Source organism: Strix uralensis, chromosome 6 (genome assembly GCF_047716275.1).
Source record: "Strix uralensis isolate ZFMK-TIS-50842 chromosome 6, bStrUra1, whole genome shotgun sequence".
In the NCBI taxonomy this organism is placed as follows: Eukaryota; Metazoa; Chordata; class Aves; order Strigiformes; family Strigidae; genus Strix; species Strix uralensis.
In genome coordinates this window covers 26,414,721-26,427,751 of record NC_133977.1, presented here as the reverse complement: position 1 = coordinate 26,427,751, position 13,031 = coordinate 26,414,721, and the positions used below count along the sequence as shown (strand labels likewise).

Below are 13,031 nucleotides of genomic sequence, written 5' to 3'. Positions count from 1 at the left end.
TGCCCAGATAATGTGCCTAGCTTAGGACTTTCTGACTATCTTCAAGTATTGTGAACATATGGTCTTTGTTACTGTGCAAGTTTAGGTTGATTTTCACCAGAACCAATGTTTTCACATCACCATTTCTCAGTCATATGAGAGACTTTATTTGCTATGGAAACAAATATATGCTGGGCACGAGATGCTGACTCTGGGCCAGTTGGACTCTGTAGTTATTCCTGGGTATGTGTTAGGGCAGTAAGAGATAGTTGGCTCATATATTTGGTACTTTTTCCTGTACTTTGTTGTAGTGTTCAGAGCTGCCATGCCAGGGAGGGAGGGATGAAGAGTGAAGGCAAGCAGGGAATGGCCCGTCACCCTGTGGGGCTTGTGTGCTGCCGTACTGCCAGCCCCACACCTTCAGCGTGTGCGTGGTGGCCTCTGGCTGTGCACAGGGGCAATGTTGGCATTAAGTAAAAATATGCTTATGTTACTTAATCCTGTTTTTCTTTTTGAGCTTTCGTTGGCAAAATCTTATTTGTCACAAGGCTTACTGACTTACGAGACTGAGGCGTGTTTAAACACTTCTTATCTTGAGATATTTTTCAAAGTTCTATAAAATCCTTTACTAAATCCTCATCCTCACTGGAATTTTTTGAAAATGTGTTTGCTGAAACATTTTTTTTACACATGTCAATAATGACATTGTTTGATACTGAGTTTTTAAATCATCTTCATTTCCAATACATCTATTTTGATAGCAGCCCACTTTTATGCTAGATTTTGTAGTTGTTATAATCAGTACATTCTTATACACAGGAGTAAATTTATGAAAATTAGTAATCCCGGTTTATTCATTGAGGAGTATTCTTGTAGACGGATATTGCCCAAAATTGGCAGCTCCTCAAATTACTTACAAAAGCTATGTGAACGCAGGACTTTCCTCAAATGTGATATCTTAAAAATCATAAGCTTTAATTGGCATAGAAATTTTGTCTTCCAGTATTCAAGAGTATCTTTTGCATTTTCTAAATTACGTTCTCCCATTCCTAACTGCATGTGATAAATGTTCTGTCTTTTGAAAGTGTGCTATTCTAAATAAGTCTTTAATTAAAATGCCATATTTAGATGCTTCATATACGTATAATATGAAATGTATGTAGTTCTTTAACAACTATTTGGTTAGATGTTGCTTTATTTATAGAAGTAATTGTTAGTATTTTGTAATAACAGTACTTTTTTCAGCAGGTCAGATTGTTTCCCCACAGTCTGCTCCAGCCTGTATTGAAAACAAAAATGATGTGAGCAGAGAAAACAGCACTGTTGACTTTAGCAAGGTAAGTGTTCACTGATGGTGAAGAGAGCTTCCTGACTACCAAATAGATCTTTTAAATTAAATAAAATGAATCAAGAAAAGCTGTGAAGTGCAAATTTTACTTCAGCACTAAAGTTTCATGTGCACTGCAACACAGTTTGTATATAACAAAGAAGAACTGTTTATTTTCGTGATGAATGATAACAGAAATCACAGTTTAGGAACACAGGTAAATTTATTGCATGACAATATCATAGGTGTATATTTGTAGGGGGAATTTTGACAAATAAGCAGAAAATTATCTAAGTAGGAAAGTAATTCACAATTCTTATACTTCAGATTTACCTCTCAGATTTTTACTTTTTGTAGAAATAATGCATGAATGCAAACTACTCTTTTTATAACCTGAACTCGTGGATTCCAGATGTCTCAAACAGAATGTGTTTCTGTAAACCTATAACTTAATTCTTCTGGCAAGCCAAGATATTTCAGTACACTTCACAAACGATGTTAACTGTTCAGTAGTGGAGATTGCAATGACAGTTCAATGTTAGATAGCAAAGAAAAGCAAACAGCTTCTCAGCTTTAATGTAAAGGAGAATCCTAATTTGTTTAAGAAGTCTGTATGCACCTAAAACAAACTGTCACATTAGATACAGATGACAGACCTGACAGGGATAGATGGCTTCAGCTGACACATTAATACAACAAAGGTTGAGTAAGTGAAGAAAGGTGATTTAAACCAAAATTCTGAAGAACAGCACTTTGAGTCTGTTGAATCTTAATGTTAGTCCAACTGAGCTAAAAGTAGAGTTATGTGATTGCTCCATCTGGTGCCAGACTTATTTCCTAGCAGCAGTATTTGAATTCTTGACTGAACATGCCAGACTAGGAATGGTATATGGCTGAAATAAAGATGGGAAACAGATCTTTTTGTCAAAGACAGTGAGAAGAAAGGAGGCTGGCTGGGAATGTATTATGGACCACATTTCTACAGAGGTAGCAAGGAGATCTGTAAACAATGACAAGTTGTTAAAAATTTAATGCTAATACTTTAAAAATTCTTAAAACTAAGAATATAATGCTTTAAAAACTCAAGTATGATTTTTGGTTTCCTGATATTTATATTAAAAGTGTTAACTAAAACTGATTGTTTTGGCAAGTGTTCTAATGTCAAGATGTAAAATTTTGTAAAGAATATCAAATATAAATAAAGCTGTCTATTCAAAATTAAGCTGTGCAGAGGTAAAGCTCATAACAACCCAAAGGGAATGACATGACTTTCAGTAGTGCTTTTCTTGCACGTTTTCCCAATTGCTTTGGATATTGTAGAATCAAAATCCCAGTCTGTTATCTAGCTGCATGATGTTTGTATTAAACAAGAATGGAGTCTGCATCATTTGATCCTTCACTCACTATTTTTGTAGTGCTGCAGCTTTGCTGATCAAAAGAGCTCTTCCTATTTAAACTGCCTTGAGAAGAGATCAACATGTCATCTTTTGGCTAGCCTCAGCAGTGCTAGATACCAAGAAGGACGTCAGGAATATGAAAGGAACAACTTTTGTTTGCAGGAACGAAGGAACAGTAAAGGATTGTAATCTAAATACCATTTCTGATTGCCTTTAAATAGATACATTTATCTTTTTGAAGATGCAAAAGTACAATTTCCCCTTGAAACGTGCTATTGCAATAACTCCCAGTGGTTATAGTTGAAATTATATGCACAGATTGAGAGGAAAGTAGAGCAGTACACTAATTTTCTCTTGAGTATTGTGATTTCTTGCTCTAATTTTGTTCCACATATTAATTTCATTTATCTTCTACAAAAAAGCACCTTTGACTACCTCACTCTCTCCTTGCTAATCTCCCTCCCCTTGGGCTACTTCTAATATTCCAAATTTTGGAATTGATTCAAAAAGCTGACTGAATCTGAATACAGCACTGAGACTATGTTGATTTTATTGGTATCTGTTTGTGAATAATGTGAGACACAGCACTAAAAGCTGTCTTGAATGTTACTTCAGTAGCACAGAGAGGGAGACTAGAGTTTCTGATGTTTGTACTTCTAAATGTGTCAGTTCTCTTCCTCTGGGGACACTACGAGGACTTTGTATTCCAGGGGTGATCTGTCACAGCACCACTTTATCCAGTGTCTGAGCAGGATGGGGATGGCAGTTTAACAACTGCATCTGGTTGGTCTCTGTATCTTATGCCAGAGGCTGAAGGGAACCCTAGTTGTCCTGAAATATGAAATGCATAGAGACTGCACCTGTGTCCCTTCTCATGGCAATGTTCCTATGCTTCACGTGGAAACAGTATTTCTGAATCAAACCCCAGTCCCATACTGACAGTGTTTGGTCTTTCAAATACTATGTGAAGTAATTTACTTTTTTTTTTTTAATACTGGTTGGCCCTTCTTATAAATGAATTTGATTAATACGTGTCTTGGCTTTCCTAAGATGTGACGTTGGGTGTTTTCTGTTTGTCTTCATGTCAATTTATGTTAGGTTCTGGTGAAGCCCCCAACACTCCTTTCAGTCCTTGAGTTGCCTTGGAGGGGAATGGCCTCCACATTAATTATTTGGCTTTATGTTTAATTGGAGCTTAGTGGGACTATTTAGTGCCAGGTCATGAACGTGGCTCAGATTAGGGTGCAGATCAAGATGCACATGAGGTCTCTCCAGCTAAAGACCTCTTGGGATAAGAGATGTATAATGGATAGGTTCAATGAAGCATTCAAAAGATGTAGCTTCAGCCATTGCCCCAAATTCACTCCAGGGCCATCCCTGCTCTTGTTATGTAGCGGAAGCAACACCTGGAGTTCGGGTGTATTTGCCCAGTTTGATGCTTCTTTGTGAGTTACTTTCCTTTTAACTGGGACTCTGTTCACTACCTAAAAGATTTTGGCATCTTTAGCTGATAAATAATACAGGAAACATCTGGAAATACTTTCTGGTAGACAGGAGACTGTTTCTTTCAGATTTGAATCTTGATCCTGTGATCTGTATGTTAGTGGGACCTTAAGGTGACAACTGTAACATGTTGAACATGAGACATTACTTATTAAATGTTAAATACATTCACAAGGTGAAATCAGTACAGAATGCACATTGCTATGTGCCTAGATAGCCTTTCTCTCAACTATAAATGACCTACAACACCAAAATTAGGTGCAAAGTGAATCTGTTTGAGTTTAGTATTTAATCCTGAAAAGCTATTTTGTGATTTGAGTGGGGAATAGAATTTATGACACTGATACTTTACCTTGAAAAAGTACTTGGTCTCCAACCGTCCAGGTTGATTTGATGCTTGTTTAACTTTGTGAGGTGTTTGTTCATTGTTCTAGATCAGTTTAGGATAGCATCAGGCATCTCTTTTGTGATCTCAGCGAAATCAGATTTCATTACGCAGGCAACTGTGTTATATCTGAATTCTGATTTACTGCCAGAGCCATTTGCAAGAAAACAATTTTCTAAATATTACCAAAAACTATGCAAACTAGTACTGACAGATGGCTGTAAGATAGACATTAAAATGGTCCACTTTAACAGTTTATATTGGATTTGGTTGCTGTTGTTGTGTTTAGATTAATAAAAGGAAAGCAAATGACAAAATTCATGCATTTTGAAATGTAGACAATACTGGTGCATAATGAAATCAAACATACATTATATACTCTATTACTCCATGTCGATCTTTGTTACAGAGTAAACTTTAGAGTGATACTGTGGGAATAAATACAAATGAACACATTGCTAGGCAAATACTGTGAGCTTATATATAGCAATTACATGATGAAGCTGTTTCTCTATCTTTTCCTATTGTCCCTGCAAAGTCAACATTACTGCCTTAAAACTCTGAAGTTTTTATTCTGTTTTGTTCTTTCAGTTTACTCTTGAGACAGTCATGGTTGTAGCTCATTTTCTGTTATTTTCAGCAGAAGGGCAACTGTCTTCCATTAAATCTGAAAACAAAAATACATCTCACTTAGAGTAGTAGAAGGAAAATTACGTGTAGTGGACCCTGTTCTTCTTCTTACTGAGATTATAATACAGCAACTATGAACTATGAATTTGTGATTTCCAGAGTTGTTAATTATGGAAAAATAAGGTGTCTTCCTTTCTTCTACTGTTTTAACTTAATGATTCTGGTATGAATTATTGATGCTGTTATGATTATTGATAAAAAGTATTACTAGGAAATTAATACTATATTCTTAACAAGACTTTGAATGTGATTTGTTGTCTTTATAAATTAATTCTGCAGTATTATAGCTATGTTTCTAGGAAAAATTAATCAAATAATGAAGACCAGTTTCTTGGTTTTGAGAAACATTTTTATTTTAAAAAAATCATTCAACAGACAAGAATAGTAGAAACTGTATAATTGAAATACTTAAGATTATAGTGCAGTGACCAGAAAGTCTGTCAACAAATCAGGGCAGAAAAAATCCTTGTGAATAGCTTTTAGGTTGTAATTTAATATACTTTTCCCAGGTTGATCTACACTTCATGAAAAAGATACCACCTGGAGCTGAAGCATCAAACATCTTAGTTGGTGAACTAGAGTTCCTGGACCGTGCGGTTGTTGCTTTTGTTAGGTTATCTCCTGCAGTACTGCTTACGGGATTAGCGGAAGTTCCAATTCCAACAAGGTACAGTTGGATTTATTTCTCTTCATGTTTTTTGAGTACCTTGTGGAGACAGGGTGATGTGACCTTCAACTTTGTCATTTATTGAGTTGCGAACTTGATTCTTTCTTTAACAAAGACTTTTCTTAGAGACATCTTTCCACTCATCCTTTAAATAATGTATGGATATATTCAGAAACATGTCATTTGTGTGTGTAGATAATCATTCTTTGCAGAAGTAGAATTGTTAGCTTGTTGGGTTGCAACATGCAGTTTATCCTATACAAACTGGTAATACTTCAGATGAAATACTAAGGTGAAGTATTCAGTTTGTTAGAATATTTCATCTGGAACTGGAGCTACTGCATAATTATGTCCAGAAGAAAAAAATGAAGAAGGAATTGAGTAAAGGGAAAAAACCAAACTATGTGATTTGATTGACTAGGGATAGTGAATGGAGGAAGAACATGCCATAAATATTACGCTCCTCTAAAAGTTCCTTTGTAGATACTTGTGTGGTAGTGGATGTGACTTCTAACCATAAATTTTTATTAGATTAATTTTTTCTAAGTTGAAACTTTTTCTGATGAAGTACTTTGGTTCTGAGAACAGGTTATGAGGATTTTTTAAAAAATGTATAAAAGAGACTTTGTAGTGAAATAGAAAGCATTTAAATAGATCTGCAGATATATTGTTTCCTGCTGGGATTGATTCATATCAAAACTCCAAAGTGATCCTCCCATATCTGAGTTGACTGAAGTAACTATTATAGCAGTCTCTCACTTTTTGTTGTATTTGTGCATATGTTTGTACACATATTCTGTCCCTCTTTCCCCTTCCCTCTTTTAGTTTCTGTAAAAGTAGAATTCCGACAGAAGGCAGTAGTGTATTCCAGTTGTTTGTGACACTCAGGAAAGAGCATTATGCTATGAAATACAATACTGAGACTCAGATCCTTACTCCTAGTCAGATAAACAGCATAAAATTTTAAGTTGTAGTTACTTTGTAGGTACTTTGGATATGACTTTTTTTGTCTTCTCTGATTTTTGCATATGTGTAAGGCTTTGTGGCTTTGAAAAAAACTTCTAAAGCCTTTCCTCATAACCTCTCCGAACTTCCCACAGAAAAGCTCACCAAAAGGAAGACAATAGATATTTTGATTTTTGGCCAAAATAAAGTTAAATAATTTAAATTAAAATAGTTAAGAATTTATGCAGAAATGTTTATTTTTAAAAAAATTTAATAATGTTAGTAAAAAAATTGTCTTTTGCATTTTAGCAAAATTAAGAACTTCAGTTATTTAATTTGAACCTATCCTCTGCATTTTGTAGAACCTAGAGTAGAGGCTGTCTAGAGCCTTGATGGGAGTAAATGATTTAAAAATTATTTTTCTTTGAGGTAATTTAAGTTCCCCAATATTGCAGTAATACTACTACCATAAAATACTTGATTCTGTTGAATTAACAGAATTAAATAAATTAATGTTAATGTGTTCTGCACATAGATTATAATTGCATATATTTATTATGTAAGATAAGGTTTGTTATGTAAGGAGGTTTTGATAGTCTCAATCAAGTCTGACTGTGAAACTTATGATATATTTTTGGAAGTTATTTTCACATTTTTTCTAACCAGAGCTTCATGTTTAAATGCATGTGTGAGGATCTTAAGGAGATTATATATAATATTTGTCTTAGAGGTTCTTCTAGTCCAATTTTTAAATAAGTATTTCTGTAGTACGTATAGTTACTTTCAACCATCTATCTCTCACAGTTTTTTAATGTATCTTTTGTTTGCAGATTTTTGTTTATTCTTCTTGGTCCACTGGGTAAAGGGCAACAATACCATGAGATTGGAAGATCAATTGCAACACTAATGACAGATGAGGTATTTTTACAATGGCTTGGTTTTAGTCATTTTGTACTGACTGAAGAGGTGTGATAGGGAATCTCCAGTGTGGAATCATCCAGATGAAATGCAGCTAACCATTCTGATGATGCACAAATAGCATTCTAGTTCATTTCATGATCCTGTAACAGCCCAGATTATGCTGCCATAAGGAGATAACAAAATAAGAAACAATATTCACAAGCAAGGATACCTTCACTGAAAAGATTCCATTTTACACAGTTACTTTCCAGTAGAATTAATTGTGTTTTGAACTGTAAAATCTCTAGAACATTTAGCACCCATAAGGATGTTTTTCCATAGCAGCTGGAGCTTCTATGAAAACTATGTACCAGAAGCTCTAGTCAGTTGAAGCTGAGATTGTTTGTTTAGTGGGAACTGCATGAAGTGCTTTCTATTCCAGAGAAAAGGGGTCATTGTGAAAAATGTTATGAGAGTATTCCTTTCCCCATCTATTTTTCCTCCCTTCTTCATTTTTCACAGGTGTTCCATGACGTTGCTTACAAGGCAAAAGACCGCAATGATTTGGTATCTGGAATTGATGAGTTTCTTGATCAAGTTACTGTTCTCCCTCCTGGAGAGTGGGATCCAACAATACGAATAGAACCACCTAAAAATGTTCCCTCTCAGGTTTGTACACTGTAAAATTCAGACACTTTTAAACATTGTGATGAATTTTTGCTAGGTAGAATTAAGTCTCATTAATTTAGCATTTAGCAGAGTCACTATATAGACATTTTGCATGTTTTTATTTTTTTTTTGTTGATTTGCTTTTGTCTTGCAAGCATACAGTATAGTGGTGACATTTCACATAGTTCAATACTAGTTCTCTCCTGAATAAAGACAGATAGTTGTATGTAAAGATCTTAAATTTGGGGGTAATTGGTCATGAGCATATTTGATTATTCCAAACAGCCATGGTTTGCTTTTGTTCTAAGCTTATTGTAAGAACTGATCAAAACAGCCTGGCTTGCTACTCTTTAAAATGTCATCTGATACAAGATTTTTTGTGATAAATTCTTTAAATTTCTTAGACTACAATTCCTTCTACTATTTCCTGTTATAGAACTCCTCTACAGTTTATGAAGAGGTTTTGTTGATGAATCTTACAATAAAATTTACATGTTTAGTCTTTCAACTCTCTAAGCCTGTTTCCTCTCCTAAAATTATGTTTTGGTTGCTAAGACCCATGAGAAGTACCTTTTCCTTCTGGTAGGAGAAGCGTAAGATCCCAGGAGTGCCAAATGGAACTGCAGCCCATGGGGACGCAGAACAGCCTGGAGGACACTCTGGACCAGAACTGCAACGCACTGGAAAGTTAGTGAAAACATATGAGAAGTCTTAAGTGTTCTAAGTGAGGCACTTCCAAAGGAATCATAATGGTCTGGTTCTCTTTCAAATGGTTGGCTTAGTATATGATTTTTTTCAGGCTTTTTTCCTGATTTGCGTACCACATAGATGAAAAGGACAATGCATGTTAATTTGCAGAGAGGGGGAGAGGGCAAGACGATTTGAGTTTTCATGTTGTATTTATTGCAAGCTCCTTTCTTTATTATTTATACAGGTCAGACCTCTATTAAACTTGATTAATGTTTCTTATTTTTGTACAGTGTGAAGGAAAAGTAGGGAATAGTCTTGTGCCATATATTATGAATGCTTACAACTATCTTGTAGTTGAAGTTTCTGGGTTGTGCAACTCTAGCATTTCTTTTTTACCTCAGTAAGCCATGATATGTCCTGGTACATGAGGCTATGATTACCAAGGTGGTTGCAATATGCACGCATCAGAAGGAAGAGTTTGCTCCAAGGAATACTTATGTTGTCTCATCTAATATGGTGTAGTGTAAGTGCATCAGCTGTCAATGGTTGCCTTAGTGCAGTATAGTTGTACCTTGTTGCCTCTTTATATTGAGATATCATTTCTGCTTGCATAAGACTAAAGATTCAGCTGCTGTGTTGGCATACACAGCAGCACAGAGGAGATGATGGTCAGTCTGGCTGTAAGCCGTTCTCTCACTGATGAATGCGGTAATTGACAGCTTGAAGGATCATTCTGACATTTAGGAGATGGTGGCACTTTGTCTTCCTCTTTACCCCAGCAACATCTGATACATCGGGTGCCTGTGAGAAAAAGAACATTGTGGGGATATTTATTTTAACTGTATGGTATATTGTAAGGGAGCGTCTGTTCCTAAATATTTGATTATGTTTAGCATAGTGTAAATGACAAAAGATGACAGTTCTTGTCCTTGGAAAATTGTGGCCTACATTTAGTTCTATCATCAAGTGTGTTTAGGAACAGATTCTCAAATAAAGAATGTGAAGCTCTATATGCAGACGTTTGGGCAAATGGGCACTGTGGTAGCTCTCTGATTAAACAAATGCAAAGAATTATTTCACCTAATAAATAATAGGGTTTTATGCATGGGAGCTAACAACTGTTCAGAAGTTTTAGGTCTGAATAATTGGATGAAGATTTTATAAAAGAAACATGCAAATTAGTTTGTTTTAAAAACACAATTTCATGATTCAAGTTATCAAGACAGGGTTCCCAGAAATTTTTTTCTGGGAAGAATGAATTATAAAAGTATGTATCATTTGAAACTTCTCTGCAGTGTATTTAAAGCAGTACTGTGGAAGAAGGTTTGGCATGCCTTCTTCATTAATTTGATCTCTTCTATTTTTTTTAGATTTTTTGGAGGATTGATTTTGGATATAAAAAGAAAAGCTCCCTTCTTCTGGAGTGACTTCAGAGATGCTCTCAGTTTGCAGTGTCTGGCATCATTTTTGTTTCTCTACTGTGCTTGCATGTCTCCTGTCATCACATTTGGTGGTCTGCTGGGAGAAGCAACTGAAGGTCGTATAGTATGTGTTAAATCTGAACTTTTAAAACAAATTTACATTCCTAGGTTTGTGGTTAGTATTTTCTTACTGTTGCATGAATCACCTTTAAGTATTGGTGTTTCAGTGTTTAGAAGGCTACAGACTAAGACATTGCAAAAAGAACTTGTTTGAAAATTTATGGACACTTCTCTCTGTATTACATTCAGAGTGCAATAGAATCACTGTTTGGAGCATCCATGACTGGAATTGCCTACTCTCTCTTTGGTGGACAGCCTCTCACTATACTTGGCAGCACAGGACCAGTTTTAGTGTTTGAGAAGATCTTATTCAAATTTTGCAAGTAAGTGAAGATCATGATATGCATCATCCCTCGGCTGTTGTTAGGTAAAAGTGGAGACACTGATCCCAAAGTTCCAACATCTGCAGTATAGATCAACAGTTTGTTTTGGAGTACACTGCTTAGGCTTTCAGAGTCTGAAAATTATGCAGTGATGGAGACAAGTGAATTGATGGTAATGCAGAAAGATTGATGGTTTTTTTGTTTGTTTTTTTTAAAAAAAACAATTCTGAAGGGAATGAAAGCTTCAGGGTGTTATGTGGGTTCTTTTTCTTATTGTATCATTTTCTACTCTGAAACAATACATTTAATTCTGTGTTTTATCTAATCCCTAACTCATGCGAAAGGTGTTACCTCTCACCCAGGAAGTAAGTGCAGTGGCAGTGGTGACATCTTTCAGTAGTCACTGATACAGACCCTGCCCTTCCTCCACTCCAACAGAGGAGGAGTGAAACGTCATGCAGAACAGCATATGCCCACATTTATGTTAATGTGCTATACATGACATACCTCTGCCAAAGTGTAGGCAAAACTTAGGTCTGCATCTTGGTGGCCATCATGCTTCTCTGTGATCTTCTTTGCTTGTGTGCCCCATTGCTGTGACGGGGACTTCTGCCCCAAGATCTCCTGAACCTCCTGAACAACATAGAGTCGGAGACCCCACTTAGCACCCCAAAAGCTCTTTTATCACCTTCAGGTAGACTTTTCAGTTCTCTGTGATAATGTCACCCAATGTATTTGGAGCTCTATTATCTTATGCAATAAGCATACAAGACTTTGATGAAAGTTGTTATTATAGCTACTCTTGCAGCTTAAGAGGAAATTGACAGGTGTTGGCTGTTCACAAGGCAGGATATGGGATAAAAAGTGGGTAGACCTTATACACTTCATGTATGTGACTACTCTCAAATCTGCTCGCTTGCTTTAGTAGAGATAGAGCTCTTTGTGTCCCGTTAGTTGGGAGGAGAGCTCAGGTCAGGAGGTGACTTGACAATATCTTCAGTTCTCGATAGGTAAACAATTTCTGTTTTGGTCTGTCCCCAGAATAGCACATCCCTAGGCAAAGGAAATTTTAGAGCTGCCTATTCTCCATTTGCTGTGGCTGGACAAAAGAGAAACTGTGTTTAATTTTTTTCTTTTCTTTTAGAGAGTATGGGTTGTCGTACCTTTCTCTGAGAGCTAGCATTGGACTGTGGACTGCAATCCTGTGCATCATCCTTGTTGCAACCGATGCAAGCTCCCTAGTCTGCTACATTACCCGGTTTACTGAAGAAGCTTTTGCTTCTCTTATCTGCATCATTTTCATTTATGAGGCCTTAGAGAAGCTGTTTCATCTCAGTGAGACATACCCAATCAACATGCATAATGATTTGGATCTGCTGACAAAGTACTCGTAAGTAAGATTTCTTCTATTAACACTGGGGTTTTTTTTCATAGGTTATGTTTTCTCTGTGAGGAACACAAACCAGTGCACAGCAGGAAAAGTTTGCAGTAGTTTCAAACTTAACAAGTGAAAGCTATTGAGTTAGGCATGATGCTGGCATATGGAAATAGTAGTTACTGGAGGTATGTGTACAAGCAGTACACGTTTACTTAAGGTAAGTAAAAAATATCTTGACTTGGAGCTTGGAAAAGCTTACACACATGCAACTTGAAAGTCCTAGAATAAAAAAATAGGACTTGGAGGGACCTCTGTTTTAGGTCTCTATTCACATTTTTATTTAATGAGGTGTAACTCAATGATCTCTTACTATAACCTTGTACTGATGCTTCATAATATTTTATTGGGTGTTCAGACAACATTTTTATATCATGTTTATCTGTTTTTTTTTTTTTCCAAATTGAAATACTGACCTATCTAAAAAGGATATAATTTGATGTACCTCCTTTATTTTAACCTCTCTGGCAGTTAAGGTTCAAGCTCCAAGAACTGAAGTGGATTTGGAATTGTTAGGTGCTTCTCAGCAGTGATTGATTTTGTCATAATCAATTTGTTCTTAATAACAAGGTTTTTAATC

The 13,031-nt window shown here is 35.9% G+C and overlaps 1 protein-coding gene across 8 annotated transcripts in view; it reads left to right on the top strand.

Annotated features, from left to right (window-relative positions):
• The window catches only part of SLC4A10 (solute carrier family 4 member 10), a 172,147-nt gene that overhangs the window by 122,948 nt on the left and 36,168 nt on the right, over nt 1–13,031 (top strand). For 7 of the 8 annotated variants that reach the window (XR_012629496.1, XM_074873358.1, XM_074873354.1 and 4 more), the window contains exons 7-14: nt 1,225–1,316; nt 5,791–5,948; nt 7,724–7,811; nt 8,316–8,462; nt 9,049–9,149; nt 10,523–10,697; nt 10,883–11,016; nt 12,161–12,406. Coding sequence is in view for 7 of the 8 variants with exons in the window: in XM_074873358.1 (XP_074729459.1) it covers nt 1,225–1,316; nt 5,791–5,948; nt 7,724–7,811; nt 8,316–8,462; nt 9,049–9,149; nt 10,523–10,697; nt 10,883–11,016; nt 12,161–12,406 (1,141 nt within the window). In the remaining variant the exon portion in view is untranslated. The remainder of the gene's footprint in view (nt 1–1,224; nt 1,317–5,790; nt 5,949–7,723; nt 7,812–8,315; nt 8,463–9,048; nt 9,150–10,522; nt 10,698–10,882; nt 11,017–12,160; nt 12,407–13,031) is intronic. The other variant, XM_074873353.1, reaches the window with a different exon arrangement.